The 23,336-nt window shown below is 43.8% G+C and overlaps 1 protein-coding gene across 2 annotated transcripts in view; it reads right to left on the bottom strand.

The window, feature by feature from the left end:
• Positions 1-312: 312 nt before the first annotated feature.
• ARHGAP25 (Rho GTPase activating protein 25) overlaps positions 313-23,336 on the bottom strand; it is a 90,909-nt gene continuing 67,885 nt past the window's right edge. For both annotated transcript variants that reach the window (XM_055540528.1, XM_055540530.1), the window contains 7 exons: positions 18,581-18,788; positions 12,720-12,852; positions 10,646-10,719; positions 8,968-9,089; positions 7,989-8,173; positions 3,651-4,177; positions 313-1,180 (listed from right to left, as the gene is read on the bottom strand). In XM_055540528.1, coding sequence (XP_055396503.1) covers positions 973-1,180; positions 3,651-4,177; positions 7,989-8,173; positions 8,968-9,089; positions 10,646-10,719; positions 12,720-12,852; positions 18,581-18,788 — 1,457 coding nt within the window. In that variant the 3' untranslated portion in view covers positions 313-972. The remainder of the gene's footprint in view (positions 1,181-3,650; positions 4,178-7,988; positions 8,174-8,967; positions 9,090-10,645; positions 10,720-12,719; positions 12,853-18,580; positions 18,789-23,336) is intronic.

The following is a 23,336-nucleotide window of genomic DNA, read 5'->3' as shown; positions in this document are numbered from 1 at the left end:
GTTACTATCTAAACTCACAGTTCAGTTCAGTTCAGTCGCTCAGTCGTGTCCAACTCTTTGTGACCCCATAAATCACAGCACGCCAGGCCTCCCTGTCCATCACCAACTCCCGGAGTTCACTCGATGGACATGACTCTAAACTCACAAACAGCTTCTAAAAAAAGTTGTCAATCGTGGCCCCTGAAATGCAAGTGGAATTGGAACACAGCCCATGTCCTGCTCACCGCGTGCCTCGAGAGGGATGTCTCTGCCCCCAGGAAAGGGAGTCATTTACTCTCATAAAGGTGTTGCATGGATTACCAACAGCCCTGCTGCTGCTTTTTTTTTTCTTTATTTGAATATAATTTTCTAACGGGTTTTGCTTTCATAAATACAGTTTATTGCTTGGTTTGTCTTTGCCTAACACTAATTTTGAGTTTCCAGCCCTGGAGAGTGTGCCTCATGGTGGGGGTGGCAGAATGGGGTCCCGGCTTCAGCAGGTACAGCCCTTCAAAACACAGTTCCCCTCCCCCAAGGCAGAGAACTCAAAAGCTGAATATTATTTTTGGCCCCTGTGTCTCAGAGACATCCCAGTCAGACATCTGACCAAGCAAGTTGTTCCACAACGGAAACACAGCTAACACTTCAGTCCAGCCTCTGTCGGGGGCAGCCTGTTGCCTGTGGCCTGCGTCAGTCTCCACTGGACACAGCCATCCAGTTGTGGAAGGTGCTGTTTCACTCAGCTGAAACCACTGTGGAATAATGCAATCCTTTCAAATACAGCCCCATGGGCTCAGAGGTGTCCACACAAGTCCCCGCTCACTCTTATCCTCTTGCAAACTCCACCGATCTATTTATTGGGAAATGTGATGTTTTTCCCTCCAAATGTCGTCTCCCTCTTAGGGAGTGATGTTGCTTCCTGGCTATTGGTTAGCAGCAAGAAAGGCAGCGGTGCTGGGTCTCTGCAGGCGGTCTCTGTGGTTCCTGGGATCCTCAAGCGTCGGTCTTGGGTTCCTTTATCGATCTGACAAACTCCTTGACCTCCTCTTCCAAGGCCTTGTTCCTCTTCTCCACATCCTCCCGGGAGCGTTCCACGTTGCGGAGGCTGATTTCCAAGGCTGCTGACTTCTTCTTCTCATTCTCCAGTTCTTCACTGAGCCTCACCACCTTAGCCCACACGTCATAATTTTCCTTCTCGAGGCTACGAAGAAGGGAAGAAAAGAATGGGATGACAAGGCATGACCTCTAGACTCTCCCTCCGGCCTTGCCCACCGCCACCCTGTCCATTTCACCTTCCACATCACAAGACCCATCTCCAGCCTGTGCCTCCTACTGTGTCCCACCCCAGACAGGAGGACTTCCCAGGAAAGCTGAACTCCCAGAGCGTGTTCCCGCTCCTCTTTCGTCATTTATCATCCATCCTGTGACATCTCGTGTTGTTTTTCATATAGTTTTGTGTTTTGTATCTTCCACCACTCTATAAAGTCTTTGAATGAAGATACCACCTCTAATACTTACAGCCCACTAGCATCTTACATCTGTCCTGCTCTGTGGAAGTGTTGATTGACAGCTGAATCTCACCCAGATTCCGTGTGTACGGATCCCCAGCCCCTGTGTAGGGATCCCCAGCCCCTGTGTACACACATGTGCCTTCTCATCCTGCTCCATGCAGACCATGGATCAGAGCCTTCTCTCATGAAGGCTCCTGGAGACCAAGATTTGGAGAATCCAGGGAGCTGCCCTTTGAGAGCAATGGTCTTGCCAGCCCCACCCACACTTCTGAATCCCATTCAAAGTGCAAGATCTACTGGATTCCTGAATTCCCAGGATTTTCACTGTTATTGCCCCAAATCTTAGTCTCATCCCAGGTGCCTGTCTGTCCCCCTTCAGGCTATGCTGAATTAACCCTTGAAAAATGAGCATATATATGACATTTTTAAACCACAGTAGGGAATTTCAGGCCTGTGAGGAGAATGTGTTAGAAAAGTCACTTCAGAGTTTCATTCTGTGAGATACTGCCTCCATGCTACCCAATGGCAGAGACATTCTTAAATGGAGACTTGATCTCCTGTTTGAGCCCATCCCTGGGCTCCCATGGTAGCTCAGATGGTAAGGAATCTGCCTGCAATGCAGGAGACCCATCTCCAGCATGTGCAGGAGATCCCAGTTCAATCCCTGGGTCAGGAAGATCCCCTGAAGAAGGGAATGGCAACCTACTCCAGTATTCTTGCCTGGTGAATTCCATGGACAAAGGAGCTTGGCGGGCTACTGTCCACGGGGTCGCAAAGAGTTGAACACAACTGAGCAACTAACACTTTCACTGGCTTCTAACTTCATGGGCCTGGTCGATGCTGCACGTAATGGCCTCTCATCAGAGTATTGCCTACCGCTGCCCATTTCTTCTTAAAGCCAAATTAGACATTCCTCTGGAATCCACATTGCAGGAAGATTCTTTCCCATCTTCCCTAGTGACTCAGACAGTAAACAATCTACCTGCAACGTGGGAAACCCAGGTTTGATCCCTGACTTGGGAAGATACTTGGCAGGAGGAAATGGCAACCCACTCCAGTATTCTTGTCTAGGAAATCCCATGGACAAAGGAGTCTGGTGGGTTACAGTCCATGGGGTTGCAAAGAGTCAGACACCACTGACGGACTAACACTTTTACTTTCTGTAATCCTACTCATCACAAATCTAGTTTTCTTCTCAGAGTTCTCCACATCCCTCTTGTTTAGAGGGCAACCTCACGAGACACTGCTAGATCTTGACCACTGATTCCAGTGGTGGAGAGGTAGAATCTGAGTGGGCTCGGGAGGGTGGCTGACCCGGGTTCAAATCCCAGCCCCATCAATGATTAGCTGTGCAACCTTTAGGAACCTTTTTATACTTCCCAAACTCTTATTTCTTCTGTAAAATAAGGGTATTACCTATTTCACCTCATTACTGAAGGGATTATATGAGAAGGGATGTCTGAAGCATGAAGATTAGAGAAAGTATTATGGACTGAGTCCTCTTTCCTCTCCCATGGAGGAGTTGGGTGTCCCCACCCCCCACCCAATTTTGGATTCAGAAGACTTTGTCCCCTTCAGGAGGAGTGGCCACCTTAATAAATATTTGCAGAGTTGGTGAATGACATTAATACAAAAAAGTTTTTAAATTTCTCTTAATGTTTTAAGGCAAATGCGTGAGACTCTTTGTGATCCCATGGACTGCAGTCCTCTAGGCTCCCGTGTCCATGGAATTTTCCAGGCAAGAATACCGGAGTGGGTTGCCATTTCCTCCTCCAGGGAATCTTTCCAACCCAGGGATTGAATCTGCCTCCCATGTGTCTCCTGCATTGGCAGGCACATTCTTTACCACTACTCTACCTGGGAAGCTCGTATTAAGGCACGTTGATGCTTAAACAATCACTTTTTGGAAATAGCTGGTTAAGCTACTTAAGCTACATACTTACTTTTCCATGAATTTAATCTAAAGTTTAGTGTTTTCACTAATTTGGTCATCTCCTCAATCTTTTTGCCCTTGTTCTTCATTAAGCCAGACTACTTACTATAGAATCTGTCGTCTATAATTGAAGTTTCATGATGTCACTCCTTTGGCAGAGAAAAATCCCTATTTGCTTTTAATATGGAAACCAAGTGGCTGCCCAAGCCCCTCTGGGATTGACTTACTTTTCAATCTGTTCCTCATACATTTGCTTCTGTGTTTCTATTTCCTTTCGCAGCTCCTGGACCATCCTCTGCAAAGATTCAAGTTCGTCTTCACCAGAGATTTTTTTCCCAGGCCCAGTTTCAGAATTTAGGCTGGCAAGAGCATCTCTCTTGGAGTCACAGGCCTGGGGTGAGAGTGTACTGGCTTCATCCCCAGGGGACCCGGGCTGGGTGGGGACATTATCATAGGTGGAAGTCCGCTGGGAGTCGAAAAGCTGCGGCACACCTTGAGACATGGTTCTCCTGTGGCCATCCCCAGCCTTCGCCTCTGAAGAGGATGACCAGAATTCACTTTTAAAGATCTCTGTTTTGCAGCTGTTGGCACCTTGCAAAGCAGAGGTCAAGAAGCATTTCCGGTTTGGGAGTGTCTGAGTCCTTTTTCGTGATTGCGGCTTCCAATCCCCTGGCTTGTCCCTGGATGCTTTGTCTTCTAGACACCCATCGTTTGGCTGTGGTCCAGTGGGGCTGGTTGCATCTGAGTCACTGGCCTGAAAAAAAAAAAAGGCCATGGATGTTACATGGGTTTTTGTCACATGCATCATGTTCTCAGGATAAGGATGAGAAACTTGAAAGAAGGTATCTCCTGGGTGCGCATCTATGAAACTCCAGAAGACCATCTCTTTTATTTCCTTGGTATTTTCTTTATTATTGTATTTTAGATTAGAGGATAAATACTTAACAATATTGTGATGGTCTTTGCCACACATAAACATGAATTGGCCACAGGTATATCTATGTCCTTTCCTTCTTGAACCCCCCTTCCATCGTCCACCCCATCCCACCCCTCTAAATTGTCAGAGAGCACTTTGAGTTCCCTGCATCTTACATTAGACTCCCAGTGGCTATGTATTTTACATATGGCAATGTATATGTTTCAATGCTATTCTCTCAAACCATCCCCCCTCTCCTTCCCCCACTGTGTCCAAAAGTCTGTTCTTTATGACTGTGTCTCTTTAGCTGTCCTGCATATAGGGTTGTCAATACTATCTTTCTAGATTCCATATATATGTATTAATATATGACCTTTTTGACTTACTTCACTCTGCATAATAAGCTCTAGGTTCATCCACCTCATTAGAACTGACTCAAATGCATTCTTTTTTATAGCTGAGTAATATTCTATTGTGTATATGTACCACAACTTCTTTACCCATTTATCTGTCGATGGACACCCAGGTTGCTTCTATGTCCTAGCTATTGTAAATAGTACTGCAATGAACATTGGAGTACATGTGTATTTTTCAGTTATGGTTTCCTCAGGATATATGGCCAGTAGTGGGATTGCTGGGTTGTATGGTAGTTTTATTCCTAGTTTATTAAGGAATCTCCAGATTGTTCTTCATAGTGGCTGTATCAATTTGCATTCCCACAAACAGTGTAGGAGGGTTCCCTTTTCTCCCCAATCTCTAGCATTTATCGTTTGTAGACTTTTTGATGATGACCATTCTGACTGGTGTAAGATGATACCTCATTGTAGTTTTGATTGGCATTTCTCTTATAATGAGCAATGTTGAGCATCTTTTCACGTGTTTCTTAGCTATCTATATGTCTTCTTTGGAGAAATGTCTGTTTAGGTAAGAAGACCATCTCTTAATTTGTCACATTAGTTGATTTTCTGCCAGGCATTTTTTTCAGAAGAATATTACATTAATACTTGAAGGAACTCGTGCTCTAGAAGTGAAATGCTGACTAAAATCAATTGCTTGTGGGAAGGAGTCTTAAAATAGGATCTTTTAAAATAACCTTAGAATGGGGAGGCTTTTCCATGACCAAAATCCAGAAGCCATAAAAGAAAAGTTTGATAAATTCAATCTACATGGGTTTCCATGATTTCCCAAATTAAAAGTAAGCCACAGAAATCACTACATGCTAAATCAAAAAAGAATTAACAAACTAACAAAAATATTTGCAATGCATATCACGGACAATAGGCTATTTTCCCTAATACATAAAGTTCATAAAATTTGAGAAGATCAATAATCAATAGAGACATAGGCAAAGAACAAGGTCAGACGGTTTATGTAGGAAAATGCAACTGGCCCTTACACATAAGACAACAATGTTTGGATTCTCTTACAACAGGAAAACTTCAAAATTAAAATTAATGAAATATCAGTTCTTTCCTATCAGATGGGAACCCCCACCCCCTGAAAACTAACATACTCTGCTGGGAAAAGTGTAGGGAAATAGATTATTTCATGCATCACTGGTGGAAGCACAAAAGAGGACAACCACTACTTAACAATTTTAATCAAAATTACATATTACAAATCTATTTACCCTCTGACTCATCAATCCCACTTCGAGGAATTTATGCCAGAAATATATCTGTCTGAGCATGAAATAAAGCATGGTCAAGATTATTTATGGCATCCTTGTTTGTAGTATGAAGGAATAAAAGTAACCTGCTCATCTCTAGGGGCTGGCTGAGGAGATCATGATCCATGCACAGAATGGAATACCATGTGCGTGAGTCGCTCAGTCATGTCCGACTCTGTGACCACATGGACTGTGGTCTGCCAGGCTCCTCTGCCCATGGAATTCTCCAGGCAAGAATATTGGAGCGGGTTGCCATGCCCTTCTCTAGGGGATCTTCTTGACCCAGGAATCAAACCTGGGTCTTCTGCATTGCAGGCAGATTCTTTACCATCATACATCTGCCAAAAACACAGTTTATGAAGTTGCTGTCTATGTATTGACCTGAAAATGTCTCCAGAATATTCCATTAAACAGAAAAATTCAAGATACAGAGTAGCATGTGTGTGTGCCTGTGTGTGTGTGTGTAAAGGGAGAGAATGAGTATGTTATACCTTGTATAAAAAGGGAGGTAAATAACAGTTTACATTCATATTTACTTATGTTTTCATAAAGGAACATTCGGAGGACAAAAAAGGAACTGATAAAGGCAGGGAAGAATGAGGTGGGTGGAGAGAGCAGAGGGAGCTGAAGCTCTAAACATATCTCTTTTTCTTTTGTTTTGGCGTTTTTGAATCATGGATATATATGTTTAGATTAAATTAAGAAGAAAGAGAAAAAGACTGAGCCCTAAATGTAAAATCAGAAAATCAGGGCTCAAGCTGTCATTCAAGGCTTCTAGCTTATCACCTGCATCAGCAACCCCACCTGGAATCAGAAGGGCCTGGGCCCTGAGATGCAAACTAGGTCTAAGCCCCACTCTCCTGCCATTCTAGTACCATCACCTTGGGCTAGCTGGTCCACCTCCCTGAGACTCAGCACCTCAGCTATCAGATGTGTAAGATAAATTCTGCCCTACAGAGGAAGGGTGACGACTCCAGACGTGATCTATTTAAGGTCTCCAGCACAGTGCCTCTCTTTAGTGTTACACTAAATACAGAAACCTGTCAAATGAGCAAAATGGCCACTCTCAAGGATGTCCAGGATGATTTCACTATATGAAGTAGGAACATTTCTAAATATTAATTTGATTTTAGAGTATTAGTAAGATGCACTGTATCCAGACAGGCATCACCCAAGAAAAAAATCACAACCACTACCACCTTTTTTCCAATACTTTCTTCACCATCCACAGGATTAACAGTACTGAAGGCAGCTGACAGCACCTGGTCGACCAGGAATTTTAGATTCATTACTTGGTCACACATCAAGAATCAAGCTGCTACGTAAAGTTCACATATTCTTTTAAAAAATATTTGTTTCTCTAAAGATGTAAAAATAGCTGAGCTTTGTAAATTGTTGGCCTTCGTCTAAATTTCAGAGTCTGCAGAGTTTTTTGACATTGTGAACGTGAGCCGCAATCCTTCAGTACAAATGAGGGGTTGACATTGCTGAGACAGCTTATCAGGGAAAGGGAAATAATACACAAACACATCACATACTCTGAGAAAGAAATCACGTTTCATGGCTCAGCAGGAAACCAGTTCTCTCTGGACTTTCACCCGGAATTTTCAACAACTCTCACTGAAACATTTACACTGTGGTATACATTAATTTCCCTATCAAACTTCCCTGGACTGCATTTGAAAGGGTTTCCTTTTTAATGTGGGCTTCAGTGAGGACTCCCATTGCTCAGTCACTGGGGGGGTGGGCACACATGTCACTAATCTCATCTCCAGGATACCAACAGAAACTAGCTTTTGAAAGATGCCAGGCTTTCAAGATGCATTCAAATGAGTCTATACCAGCTGCATCCACTGCCATAGCATCTCCCAGGACTCCCCAGATTGCCAGCCCAGAGCAGCTCCTACATGGAATGACCTGGACTGAAGGAAGAGTTGGATGGAAAGAGGAAGGCTTTTTACACCTTACCACGTTACCTACACTGTCAGTCCTAGAAATTGGAGGGTCCTCAGTGGCATCCCAGCCCACAGAGCTTCGTGCAACTGGAGGTTTCTTGGGGTCATTTTGGGGGGCAGGGGGTGACAAAGGTGCATCCTTGGACTTGGGGAAAAGGACTTCATGGTCTCTGATCATCATGGTCATCACTCTTTGGATTTGAGGAGTCCCTGAAAGAAAGAAGAAAGAGATTTGTAGTGCAAGACCATGGGCAGGGGGCAGGCAGTCCTCAAGGGTCTCCACCCATGAGATGTCACTAAACTTGACTCTAAAACCACATGGCCCCCAAGGACTTCAGTTATTCCTCACAGGACCCTTCTTAATTGCTTGAGATAGGGGATCCTGAAAAGGATGAGACAGAAGGATATGGGACTGGGGTGAAAAAGGGTTGTTTTCAGCCTATAGTCCTCTGCATCGTCTTTGATTAGGAAATAGGGAATACAACAAGAAAAAAAATGAAGACATCTTTCTCTCCTGATGTGGTCCTCAATATGACATCTGATTTCTTACTGCGCGTATACCTAATATATGCCAAGCGTACTGTCCCCCCGAAATCATGGCAGACATCAATACTCTGTGTCAGGACTCTTGTTCACTGAACTAAGACACAGCCTCAGAAGTCTTTTCAGCACAGCTTTACAAGTAGCCTCTTGCTGAGATGTCTTATAAAATTACATTTGTTCGCACTCTCTGGTTAAGGGTGTTTAAAAATACTAAAAGACTAAGAAATACCAGCTAAATGTTTTTGTGCTAGCCTACCATACTGTGTGATGACTGGTAAATCTCTAACCTCTCTGCTCTGCTGTGACCCAGAAAATAAACTGCCTGCTGATTTCACAGGGTTATTTTACAACTCAGATAAGATAATCTACAGAAAATTCTCAGCAAATTGCAGAGCAATTTGGTAGTGATGTCACTGTTATTACTTCCTCTGCCCCTGCCATCACCATGGGACCAGCGGTACCTCTCATGATCACAGCAGGGTCCTCGACCTTCGACCTGATGAGATTCACACCAATCACAGTAGCCAGATTGTCCACACTCATTTTGTTAACTCCACAGTTCAGCTGGATTTCATGGAGGAACCTGCGGGCAGCCAGGATATCCCAGAGTGGGAGACAAGAAGTTGCCAAAAGGAAGTACTTCCAGGTACCAACAAGATCACAGAGGTATGTCTCAACTCTTTCCTCCTGGTCTCAGGAATGGGACCAGTCTGCTTTGACTACAGGAATTTGGTTTTGTCTCGAAAGATTCAAGATCAAGGCAGACAAGAAACAAGCAGCCCAGCTGCTGAGGGTGGTGTAGGGGCCAAGGGTGGGTAGGAAGTTACATTGGCACAAAGCAGGGTCCAGTGCAAGGAGCTAAGAGGAGATGAGAAAGACTAAAATGGGTGTGGACCATGCCTAGTCTTCACTTTACAGGCTTATCTCCCAGGCTTTCTGTACATCCCAGCTGAGTCTCCAGAGAAGAAAATGTTATAGTGAGATTTCATAAATGGGAATTCATGATCCCTCCTTGCTCTCATCCTCAGACTACACCACCGAGCATCTCAAATTTTCAGCAGGTGCTCAAAAACTAACAATGAATTTTCACTATAATTCTACCCAGTTGAGGCATGAAGCTCTCAGACTCATTATTAAAAAAAAAAAAAAACTCTGAAAAGATCAGCAAAGGGATTTCTAAATACTATCTCTAAAAAACACTTTTAAAGGAATAGGCTGAAAGAATATAAAATTCCCAATATGGAGAAATTCTCAGAGAAGGGTGTGGTGTCCAAATGAGAAAACTTTATGGAATATTACAGAGTCATATATAACCCTATTTTGCGACATAGGAAAATTCTCAAACTATAATGTTTAGCCAAAAGAAGCAGGTTACAAATATATATATATTATTAACATATATACATATTTCTAATTTGGTATAAAAATTGTTTCCCTATTATTTATATTGATAGATGTGAAGATCTAGCACAGAGGCAACAACATTCAGAAGGAAACACATTCAAAGGTTAATAGTGATTTTTGCTGGGTGAGTGGACTTGGGGTAATTTTTGTTTGTATACAGTATTTTGTATTTTGCTGGTTTCCAAACCAAGCATCTATCTCTTTTATAATTTGGAAACTATAGAAAATATAAAAAAAATAATAAAGAGAAATTCAGCTATGTCTGGGATGGAGATCCAGGTTCCCAACTCAGCCTGATCTGGGTCAATCAACATACCGTGCGTTACCACAAAGTCAGCACACAGCAGGTCCTCAGAAAGGGAACTAAGAAAGATGGCCTGGAATGAATGCCTCTGGGTGCTAAGTTATGATCCAGAGTCAGGAAAATGGGAGATAATTCTAGAAAATTTTAAGGATTCTGGGTTCTAATGTCTGTTCCAGGATTCTGGGCAGCCCTGGAGTAGGTTTGAAGGAAGATGTATGTTTCCTTTTTGTGTTGATCAGATTTTCAGGGGATCCTTTAAATTATCTTGGGGTCACAGGAAAACTACCTCAGTGGTCTGTGAATAGAGTTGATCTTCCAAAGGTCTGGACCAGAATCTCTTGAGTTCACAGAGATCCTCTTTCCTCCTCTAACTGGGGGCCTCTTTCTTGGTGTGGCTGAAAATTATGGAGCTGATTCCAGGGGCCTCTTACCTGCAGATGTAGCTCAGGAGGCTATAGTTGTCTCGGGGAAGAATAGAGAGCTGTTTTATCAACTCCTGCTGGGCCTGGGAAGAGATTTCAACACCAGTGAATGAGGCTGCTCACTTGCCAGCAATGGGACCCTGGAACATAACTGGGGTTTATCTCTGCAGGAGCAACACTTTGGCAGTTAATCCTGTCTGTCGCCATAGTTTTCTATGTTTTTAAAAAAATGTTTCATTTTGAAATAACTATAAATCCACAGGAAGCTGCAAAAACAGCATGGAGATGCTTATTGCTTTTTGTACAGTGTATTTCTTTATTCATCTGCAATTATGCTCTCCTCCCCAACTCAGAGCTACTCTAAAGCAAGAACTAAGTGATAACCATACTCACAATAATTGTTTGTTTCATAAATGCTAGAGATGTAACACTCCAATAAAGAACTGGACCAGAACCAAATGCCCCCAAGTAACTTCAAATGTATTGAGAAGGAGGATGCTTCTAAGAACTAGGATTTCAAGCAATATGGTTTTCCTGGAACATACTGGGACACAAGGCCAGGATGACCAACCTGGAGGGCAGGTGAGAGGTCTGAAGGTTAGAGCTCCATGATGACACTGAATGTCATAGAGAGTCACACAAGGGAGTGCATGTGCCAGGAAGAAGAAGGACTATAAACTTTCTTTCCTGTTTTCACTCCTAGTACCTGCAGGGGCTGCCATCACTATTTTTTAAAGATTTTTTTTTTTAATGTGGATCATTATTAAAGTATTTATTGAATTTGTTACATTGTTGCTTCTGTTTTATGTTTTGGTTGTTTCTGGCTTCAAGGCATGTGGAATCTTAGCTCCCTAACCAGGGATGGACCCCACATCCCCTGCATTGGAAAGTGAAGTCTTTACCCCTGGACCACCAGGGAAGTCCCAAATCAATAATTTTAAAATGTGACTCACTTGTGACACATATCCTTTGGTTCTCCAAACGATCCTGTTATGAAATCTAAGTTTGTACTGTCTACTATAACAGCAACTTGCCACATGTGACTATTATAAAATACAATAAAATTAGAAATTTCGTTCCTTAGTTGTACTAGCCACATTTCAAGTACCTAGTGGCCACATACACCGAGCAGTTACTACATTGGACAGTGCAGCTATGTAACAGTTCAATCATTGTAGAAAGTTCTCTTGGTCTACGAAAATAAACTGAGTCTTACAGAAGATACATCATTTGCTATTAATAAATGGCAAAATCAAAGTTAAATTTATTGCAAGTTTTTCTGCGCACCATTTTGCCAGAGAGAGCTTTTAGCTTAGTAGTGCTAAACACAAATCTCCCCCCGCCCCCAACGTGGGGAGTTAGACCCCTTTAATAGCTGTGTAATGCAAACACATTCATGGACCATTTAGTTTTGCAAATCTTGATTAAAAACCATGAAGGTTTTATCATTGTCAGTAGGGTTTTACTGGTTTATTTTGCTGGTTGGTTAGTTTCTTTAACATGATTCTAATGTGGTTAACTGTTGACTCTAAGGCCTTTAAGGAAACAATTTACCTGAGGATCAAAACTCCTGCTGGTGAAGAGCTTTGTGATGTTGCAGACAGGAACTGTAGGCCCTGCAGGCAGCTGTGGCTGAAATGAGCCAAGGAAAGTTCCTGTCCTTCCTCTCCCCAGCATATGTTCCTCATATACCCACGCCTGCCATGCATGGTATCACAAAGCTAGAACACTGGGACCTCGCATCTGCCCTCCAGGTTGGTCAGTCTGTCTTTCTGTTCCAGCAGGTTTCAGCAAGGCCATATTGCTTGAAACCTTCTCAGAAGCATCCTCCTTTTCATACTAGCTTTAAGGTGACTTGAGGGTATTGATGATAGTCTAGTTCTTTGTTGGCGTGCGATATCCCATAAAGACTGTCACCATGATTGGCTTCATTCAACTTTTTGCTATTGAGAAAGTTCTAGTTTAACAAAGTATCTCACCAAAAGGTCCACCCTTGACCCACTGTTGCTTGCCTACCAGACTAGTGTTCAGTAACCATTACCTTCTTCTAAAGTAGGACAACTTACTCTAATGACATACAAACCTTTGCCTCATCTGAATTCATGAGCTGCCCACAGAGCAGGAACCCATCGTACTGGCTCCAGGGAACGACGGGCTCTGGGAGGTCTCGGAGGTAGAGCTTCAGCAGGGAGGCCACCGTGTGGACATCTGTATCTCTGGAAGAAAATAAGCAATGCTTTTTGAAAGTAAAGTTCCAGAATTCTCCTCACCTCCCTGCTGGCGATCCACTGAATAAAACCAGGTCCCCAAAAGGAAATTTTGCAAAGTAGACTCAGCAGCAGCAGCAGCAGAGTTTGATAAAGATGCATTTGACTACAATATTTTTGCTACTCCCCCTTCTGGAATAACAATCCCCGACACCATTTCCTTTATCTCTTCTATCTAAGAGCCTCAAAGATAAGTTGAAGGTCTACTTTTCCATTAAACCTGTTAAACTATCTAGCCTTCATTGCTTTCTTCTTTCTCTAAGTTACTTAGTATATTACAACTTAGCATTTTCTATGTAGTCTATAGTTTTTCATGTGATAACTCGTTTATAGCTATGGCCCATTGTTCTCTTTAATCCCTCAGAGAGTTTACATAGTTCTGGGCTTCATTCATATATTTACACGATCATTTATTCAACACTTACTCTCAACAGTAAGTGTTGAGAGAACCTACTAAGTTCAAGATACTATGTCAGATATAGGGATTTCAGCAGTGAACCTGAGAGACACACAAGACCCCTGTCTTCATCTAGTAACAAAGCTGTACAGACTCAAATGTTACCAGTCATTATAATACTGTGTGGTTAGTGCAAAGACAAGGGACGTTCAGGACCTGGGACTGCATCGAAATGTAGAAAAGGGATATCCAACATAGAACTGGGGAGTCCTAGGAGACGCTTCAGAAAAGATTTGAAGGATGATGAGGAATTAAGGCATAGGCCAGGCAGCACATTATCAACAAGGAGAATGAGGGCAAGACTGGGTAAACCATGGCCCAGAAGCCAAATCTGGCCCATCGCCTTTATGTGTACATCCTGTGAGCTAAGAATGGGCTTTACGTTTTTAAAAGGTTGGGGGGGAGAGGGGTGGTCAAAAGAAGAATATTTCATGGCAAGTGAAAAATCATATGAAATTTGAAGTTCAGCATCCATAAATAAAGTGTTATAGGAACATAGCCATGCTCATTCATTTTTGTATTGTCTTCAGCTGATTTCATGCTATAAGAACAGAGTTGAGTAGCTGCAGTAAATATTGTCTGACCCACAAAGCCTAAATATTTTATTTGTGGCCCTTTAAGAAAAGTCTACTGATCCCTGGGGTTTATGGAGCTATTGCATTTATCCCACAGCTCTATAAGAGAAAATGAGTCTGAATATACCATAAACTTGAAGTTCAATAGTGAAAAAACATATGCTTATTTCATTCATATCATGGAAAACTGGTCATGCACTCCACTGTTCAAAGCAGCACTATTTATAATAGCCAAGACATGGAAGCAACCTAAATGTCCATTGACAGATGAATGGATAAAGAAGATGTGCTACATATTTGCACAATGGAATGTTACTCTGCCTTTAAAAAAAATATTATAATGCCATTTGCAGCAACATGGATGGATCTAGAGATTATACTAAGTAAAGTAAGTCAGATAGAGAAAGACAAATGTACGATATTGCTTATATGTGGAATCTAAAACAATGGTACAAATGGACTTACTTACAAAACAGAAATAGACTTATAGACATAGGAAACAAACTCATGGTTACCAAAGGAAGAAGGAGGGTTGGGGTAAATTGGGAGTCTGGTATTAACATATACACACTGCTGCTGCTGCTAAGTCGCTTCAGTCGTGTCTGACTCTGCGCGACGCTATAGACGGCAGCCCACCAGGCTCCCCCATCCCTGGGATTCTCCAGGCAAGAACACTGGAGTGGGTTGCCATTTCCTTCTCCAATGCATGAAAGTAAAGAGTGAAAGTGAAGTCGCGCAGTCGTGTCAGACTCTTCGCGACCCCATGGACTGCAGCCTACCAGGCTCCTCCATCCATGGGACTCTCCAGGCAGGAGTACTGGAGTGGGGTGCCATTGCCTTCTCCGATATACACAATACTACATATAAAATAAGTAAACAAGGACTACTGCATAGCACAGGGAACTATAGTCCATATCTTGTAATAACCTATAATGGAAGAGAATCTGAAAAAGAATAGATATATATGTGTGTGTAACTGAATCACTTGGCTGTACACTCGAAACACTGTAATTCAACTATGCTTCGATTAAAAAAGAAAGAAAAAGAAAAACTCGTGTTTGTAAGAGACAGCCCCAGGAGTATTTTAAAAAGCTGTGATGTGGTAAAAGGTTCAGCTGAGTGCTTCCTGGACATCAGCAATGGGGGATACAGAAGTGGATGGGCTAGGTGGGAACCACTCTTGGAGGAGGGCCAGGAGGGGTGGATTTGGGCATGAGGAGGAGAAGGCAGGCATTTGAAGCCTCAGAAACCAGAACATCACAGCTTGACTGTGGAGCTCTCTGTCTTGACATTTCATGTAAATGTTTTCTCTTTGGTTTGTTTCGATGGCTGGTGGTTGGCGCTGCCTCCTGAAAAGGCTCCAGCCTTTGCGGCCCGTGAACTCCAAAGCAGAACTCCAGCAAGCACAGGGCCATGCCTCTGCTCCACTGCTGCCCTCAGGAAACCAGGGGTGGGGACTATTCACTTTAAAGTGGGGATTATGGAAAAGACTTCCCTGCTGAGTCACTGCCTAAAAATACCTTGGCAAAGCCCTCGCATCAAAATGCAGGAGAAGTTCCCCAGAAAATAGCATCTGATACTTTGCAGAGCAGCATTCTCCTAAGTCCAGAAATCTCCTTTGTCCCAGTGCCCCTGAATCACTGTCCATCCAACGTGCATCTCTGGTTTAATTGAAGCCCTTCCCATACCGCACATCCTCTAATCTCACTCTGCAAGTGCCCCTGGAATCCCTCTAAGTCCTGCCCCTCCTTTCCCCGCCCTGTTCCAGAAGGCCATCGTCTTTTGCCAGGATTCTGCCCCAGCCCCTATTTGGCTTCCTACTGCCATGACTCCATTCTCCAATGCATCGTCCATCATGTGGCACAGCCCCCAAAACTCAGAACACACCCACAGAACAAATATGGAAAACAAAGAATTTGAAATGAGAAAAATAGTATAGATGGTACATCAAGAACCAGAAAATTTTGAAGATAAACATAACAACAAAAAAGCCAAACTCTACAGATAGCTCAATCTGGAGAAGGTAATAGCCAACATTAGAACTGAGAAAGGGACTGTAACCACAGATACAGGATTCATACTTTGAAGTTATCATCAAAAAACACAATTAGCCATCTAAATCATCATAGACTATTGCAACCCACTGAAAGCTTTCCAGTACATTTTGTCAGGGGAAGATAATTCTGCTTGGCTTGGCTAAATCCTTAGGCTTGTTTATTGTATCTCAGATTAAGTATCATTTCGGGGTGAAAGCAAAAATACTGGGTTGCCATGCCCTCCTCCCAGGGGATCTTCCAAACCCAGGGATGGAACCCAGGTCTCCTGCATTGCAGGCGGATTCTTTACTGTCTGAGCCACCAGGGAAGCCCCCTAAATCCAGCAGATCATGTCAAAAGCCCCCTGCTGAAATGAAAAATGTTGAAAAAATGAAACTAAAAATAGATGAAAAAAAATACCATCTATTTTTCATTTCTTGGCACTTAACACAATAGAACTATACAGTTTTGTCTCTAAATTTTTGGTTTAATGTCTGTGCCCCCATGGTTACAGAACTGGCTCAAATATTATGGTTATAGTCTAAATTTCCAGCATGATTTTTCCTGAGTTTGCTTTTCCTCCAACCTAAAGAAATGTCCATATATATAAATATATATATATATATATATATATATATTTTTTTTTAATCAAAGACTAAGAACAAGTCAGGAGCCAAGTGACTTCTGAGTTCAATGACTGACCCATCAGAGATTAGCCAAGGCCTCTCAGATGGTCTGCCAACCCTTGCGTTGTAACCTTATAATGTGGCACACTTGTCCTTTTCTCACAGAAATATAGGTATGGGAAGTGAATCATATATGGGCAGTATCCAGCCCAGAAGTAACTCGACAAAGACATTTTAAAATTCTTACTTATATGTAATGAGAACCATATATATCTGCAGTAGAACCTACCAAATAAGAGCACCTTTGTTTTTCTTCTTTCTAGAGAGGTAATTTGGGGGATCTGATGGTGGAACTGCACACATGACCAATGTAGAAGATCTAGACAAGTACCCTAGGGGTCACGTGGCCCCAAGAGTCGGCTCTGAAGAGCCTCAGGTGACCCTTCTTACTTTGAATGTGTAAATTCTACTCCTCAGTCCTAGGGGGTGGAGCAATCAGACAAGGTGTGTGAAACTCTCCTTCCTCCAGCCCCAAATACTTCACAGGAATCAAAGACTCAACTCCAACCACCCAGGCTGACTTTATAAATGTAGGAGCTCAAGCCTCAGGCAGGTGTTTGGCAACTCCCATAATCACCTCTAGTCCTCCTGGCTGACTGCTCTCACTGCTTTAGCAATAACCCATCTGCATCTTTTGATCCATGCAAAGCTAGCTAAAAACAAGAAAAGTCAGTGTAAAGGTAGTGCACTTGGTTGAACAGGTGCCTGATGGTGAAATGTGACTTATGGTCCTCCCAGAAAGCTCTGTAAATCTGATGCCTGTAACCTGCTCTCATTCCAGTAACATCTTCGCCTGTTGCTTTCCTGTTAAAACACAGTACCTTGATAAATTAACCTGCTGGATGCCAAGGACAGCAGAGACAGACATATGATGCTCCAAACCAAGACAGTGGCTGAGAATGGAGAGCAAGAGACGGGTCTCAGCAATGCTTCTGAAGGAGAGTGGGCATCTTTGGTGACTGGAGTGGGAGGTGAAGGAGAGGGAGGGCGAGACAGTCGACACAGTACCACACTTAGCTCTTCATGGTTGCCCCAGGATCAGCCCTAGTCCTCCATCATAAACAAGCTCCTGGGGGGATTTCAATCTTTGGAGACTGGTGAGAGTTCAGGCTCGGCTCACTAAACCTCGGTTTATGGGCTGCTGATTTCGAAAGAACAATGGCTCTTTCTTGCCAGCAGGACAAGCGCGTGCAGGCAACTGAGCAAATATTGCACAACAGGTCAAAAGTATCCAATGTCGTGGCGGTTGTGCCAGTTGAGCAGGGCAGAGAAGAACCTGGGCTGTGTAGCTGCAGTGGGGGAAGGGGGAGGGTGGAAGAAACATCACTGCACCTGAAATGCCCCAAACAGGGCTGGGCAACCTCCACAGACGAGATTGGGAAAACACCAGGCTGCCATGATGTCAGTCTGTACTCCCTCCCAAAGGGTTCTGAATTAAGTTCAGAGTTGCACAGGACTGTGTTCCCGCAGATAAGCAAGAAGTCCTGGCCCTGGACATTTCTGGAAAGCCAAGAAAGACCATCGGAACCCTTGGATATTGACACGGTACCTAATCCACCACCCCAAGTCTGCCCAGCCAGCTCCGCCATTCTCCATCCCTCATCTGCTTCAAATCGTGCGCCTTGAGCTAGGTCCCATCTTTCTCCCTGAGTCCGCATTCCCCTCCCCCCATATCCTACATACCTCTTGACTGACCTGCAAGGCCCTAGTCCTAGTTCATGTCCTCTCTCACACAAATGCTCAGCATGCTTCTCTAACCATGCTCCAGGCTCCCAAATGTTGAGTTACGGACAGAACAAAAGGCTTTTTCTGTTGCAAGCCAGGGATTTTGGAAGCATCTATGCAAGTCCCATAGCTCCACTGGTAGACAAAGGTCCTCTCAGCCAAGCAGGGCACAGGGGCGACGAGGTGAGCACAGCATACCTGTCAAAGGAGGGCCGCTCCCCTGCGTCAAAAGCATCTCTCAGCTGCTTCACCAGGTTGTCCTGCCCAGGCAGTCGGAAGATACCCTCTTCATTCAGACCATGCTCCAGGATGAACTCGGCACACTTCTCCACCAGGATGGGCACCAGGTGGGGGCCAAACTTCTGCTCATAAGCCACAGTCTCATCCAAGCGCTGGCCAAACACGGCTGGGAAGAGAGAAAGCAGAGCCTGCCCGTCACTCCAATTTCCCTTGGCAGAACTGAGCAGTCAGAGTGATAGGATTTTCTGCAATGATACTGAACAAAATATACAAGACAAACCACACATCATATTTCCTGGGGCTCTAAAGTAGGGGCTGTCCATTTGAGGCTGTCGGTCAGTCTGTTTGTCTACATTTATAGTATTCAAAAGAACAACTCACTTTTAATGACTGCTTGTTTTGTGCTAGGAATTGTGCTAAATTTGAACACCTTTCCTCACTTAACCTTGACAGCCAACTCCATGAGATAGTATTGTTATACCTGTGTTACTATTAAAGATACGGAGCCTTAGAGGCGTTAATGAACTTGCCAAGGTCAGGTGCCAGGACACAGTACAAGTCAGAATTCACACCCAAACAGTAAACGCAAGAGAAGCTTTTGAATTCTGCTTGTGTCATTTAGCGTTAAAGCATAATAGTCTATCATATGGATGTCTCGTACTGTATTAAACCATCGCAGCATTTTAAATAATTTATGTTGTTTACTATGTTCTACTGTTGTTAACACTGCCACAGTGACCATGGTCACTAGCCTAGCAGAGGTCCAGGAATGTATCTAGTTCAATGTATAATTTCTAATTAATTGCTTAATTGATTAATTAACATTTGGATTGGATGAACATTGGTTTTTCCTCCTTTTGAACTATCTCCTTAGGGCCAATTCTCACATGTAGAATTACTAGGTCAAGCCGTTTGAACATTTTAATGACTATGGTATGCAAATTGATCTCCAGAAATATTTTTCTGAATTACACTGCCTCCAGCGAAGCATGTGTGGACCAGCTCCACCCAGCTCTGCCAGCATCTGGCTCTATAATTTCCCCACCCCAGCAGTGGAACAAGGTTAGTTTATGAATCAGGACACTGGCTGGCTACCCATTTCCCCACCAGGGCCCCATGCCCTTCATGTCCTGGAGGTCAGAAGACAGTCACGGTTTCATTTCTGTCCTGCCTGGTTTTCTCTCTGGCATCATTAGGGCTCTGCTGCACTGACCACTCCAATCCCTAGGACACTGTGCCCAAAGTCCCTTGGTTTCCCCATGATTCGCTCTCTGGTGGGTCCCCTTTATTTGGTCTCTAATTAATGTGTTTGCCACATGTAAGAGCTGCAGCCATATCTCTGGAATCCGGGTCCTCCTTACTCCCCACTGCCCGAGGCCAAGCTGGACTCCTTCCTTCCCTACCTCTGCTGTGGTCTCCTTTCCTATAATTGTTCAAAATCCTCCTGCTATTTACCTTTGTAAACAACTGGTCTACCCAAGTATGCTTCCATTTTTAATAATCACCCACTTCTTCCCCAAATGCCACAGCAGCATTTTTCAAATTACCCCTCAAAGCTCCAGGGGATCCTCATCACCTCAGACCTGCTGGGCTGTTATCTGTTTTACTTACAGCATTCCAGTGAGACTGTCTGCTTAAATATTTCTGTGGGTAAAAATTGAAAACCAGGGCCAGCATCCCTTAGGTCAGCAACTGGACCAGCCCCTACCTACCTTTCTGGCCTGACTTTCTCCCATGCCCCCAAAGGCACCTCACCCTGATGATCTCAAAGCCCACAGTACTCACCAGACTACACACCCTTGGACAGTCTCTTCAAGCTGCCCAGTCTGCTCATCTCTCTCCCCTGTCTACTAAGATTCTATGTCTTCCTTGAAGTGAAAGTGTTAGTCACTCAGTCGTGTCTGACTCTGCGACCCCATGGACTGTAGCCTGCCAGGCTCCTCTGTCCATGGAATTCTCCAGGCAAGAATACTAGAGTGGGTTGCCATTTCCTTCTCTAGGGGATCTTCCTGGCCCAGGGATCGAACCCCAGTATCCTGCATTGCAGGGAGATTCTTCACCATTTGAGCCAGAAGGGAAGCCCATGTCTTCCTTGGCCCAACTCAAATACCATCACCTCTGCCAAGACTTCCCTGACCCAGCCTGAGAAACTCCATCCTCACTCAATGCATTTATATCCCTTCTGTACTGTCCCAATCCTTTTCTCACTGGGTTACTATCACTTATCTGCGCTGTGCCCTCTGCAAGACTGTAGGCTCCATAATGCCAGGAGTAGGCCAGGAGAGTCACCTGCCCTCAGAGCTTCTACTTCTTCTCTTGTCATTCATGTGATCTCTCAGTCCAACTCAACCTGATTTCACCCTTATGTTTAGCATGGGGACAAGGTAGACAGTCAAACAATTTTGCTGAATTACTTAATGAGCTATGCCATCTTTAATCAAGTGCTTTCCACGATTAATGACAACTCGAGCATTTCCGTAGTTTAAACCCTAACAGGGATGCCCTCAGTAAGTGAATCAGCCTCACACTGGCATCTACTGAGTGCCCTGCATGTATCAGCAGCAGGCCATGTGGAATGGGTTCTACAGACAAGGGCCTGTAAGAGGTGACTCTCGCTTTCAATTAGCCTACTACCATGTTACGAAAATGAAAGGACCCATGCAAAATGATAAGAAACAATTAGAAGGTGTCAAGAAATATATAGAATTAGGTTTCTACTTGTCTGTGAAAGGAGCTAGATAGATATTTGCACCAAATTGGAAGGAAACGATTAAATGATCTGACTTAAAGCATAGACAATGGGCATTTTAAAAATTCCCTTTGAGAGTTCTAGGGAGGGCACCTTAGATGGAAAAGCAGATGTGTTTCAGAGCAGTTGACATTTGGGCTCAAGGAGCCCACTGGATCACAGCAGAGAAAGATATCCCAAACACAAAGATGTCAGAGCTGTCAAATGTGAGCTCTATTTCTGAGGTCTTGAGGCAGATGATCTGAAATCAATCTCCTTCTTACACACCTCTGCACAGCCTGTCCACCAGCTTTCCTCCTCATCTGAGTCTCTCAGCCTTGTTCCTGTGTTCATTGTCTCTTCCTCCCATGGTCCACAGTCACGACTTTCAATGTCATTCTCCCCAGGACACGCATTTCCCAATATCCCTTTACCCTCCAGAATCTCCTCGGGTCCAAATCTTCACCACACCCTTGAGCCCACCACCCATCCCCTCCCCTCTGCCTTAGCAGGTGACCTTGTCTCCTCTTGTCCTTATCTCCCCAAACGGAGGACATCATGAAAGAAACCGTGATCTCTAGGCCCTGCCTTTCCTATCTTCCCTCCTCTGTCCATCTGCCTGTCCTCTCTTGGAGGAAGAAAAGTACCCTGTGCTTTTGTCTAAGATGATGTTTCTTAAACGGAGGTACCCTCCTTTTCTGTCTTTTCTAGGACTTCATTCTTCTTTGATATCTTAAATTGAAAGAGCATCTGCATCTAAGTCTTTACCAGTTTATTAAAGAATCATTTCCCACCCCAGCTCTCCTGCAATCAATAAATACTTCCTTTCTTTTCTTCACCAATATGCTTACAGAGAAACATGTATGCTTCTGGAAAGAGTCATCCACTCCCATGGTCTCCATTGTTTCCCTTGTTATTCATGTAACCTCTCAATCTATTTCAATCTGGTATCCTCACCAGCATCTTCCCACCCAATCTGTTCTCTAAGATTTCTCATGCCCTCTTAATGGCCAAGTCTGACAAACCTAAACAGCATATTAAAAAGAAGAGACACTACTTTGCCAACAAAGGTCCATATAGTCAAAGCTCTGTTTTTTCCAGTAGTCATGTATGGATGTGAGAGTTGGACCATAAAGAAAATTGAGCGCTGAAGAATTGATGCTTTGAACTGTGGTATTGGAGAAGACTCATGAGAGTCCCTTGGACTGCACAGAGATCAAACCAGTTGATCCTAAAGGAAATCAATCTTGAATATTCATTGGAAGGACTGATGCTGAAGCTGAAGCTCCAATCCTTTGGCCACCTGATGAGAAGAGCTGACTCATTAGAAAAGACCCTGATACTGGGAAGGATTGAAGGCAGGAGGAGAAGGGGATGACAGAGGATGAGATGGTTGGATGGCATCACTGACTCGATGGACATGAGTTTGAGTAGGCTCCAGGAGTTGGTGATGTGACTCTTTGGTCACAAAGAGTCAGACACAACTGAGCGGCTGAACTGAACTGACCTTCATTCATTCCACAATCTGCTGGTCTTCTCTGAAGACCAATGGTATTGATTCTCCTTCCTTCCTCAAAACTTCCTCCCTACGTGGCAATGAAACCATCCACCCTCATTTTAGTCTCATCTCCCCGCAGGCTCCTCTGCAGGTTCCTGTACTTGTCCATCTTCTACCTGCTCCTTCAGTGTGTCATTTCCTAGCATCCCAGTTCAGACTTCTCCTCACTCTAGATGTTATCCTTGGGAAAGTTCATACAAGTCCATGCATTTGGATAGCACCCATAAACTGACACAAATCTGCATATCTGGTCCAACCTCTTTCTATAGATATCATCTCTGCCTCTCTCATTTCTTTCTCTCTCTCCTGTATTCCTGTGAGCCCAATGTCTGATGGCAGTTCTCCCACTGTCTTCTCCAGTCTCACTCTCATCCCACTCCCAACTCTCCCAAGTCACTGCTCCTTCTATAGATTTTCTCACAAGCAAT

Source organism: Bubalus kerabau, chromosome 11 (assembly GCF_029407905.1).
Source record: "Bubalus kerabau isolate K-KA32 ecotype Philippines breed swamp buffalo chromosome 11, PCC_UOA_SB_1v2, whole genome shotgun sequence".
Lineage (NCBI taxonomy): Eukaryota > Metazoa > Chordata > Mammalia > Artiodactyla > Bovidae > Bubalus > Bubalus kerabau.
This window is presented reverse-complemented; position numbering and strand designations above follow the sequence as displayed.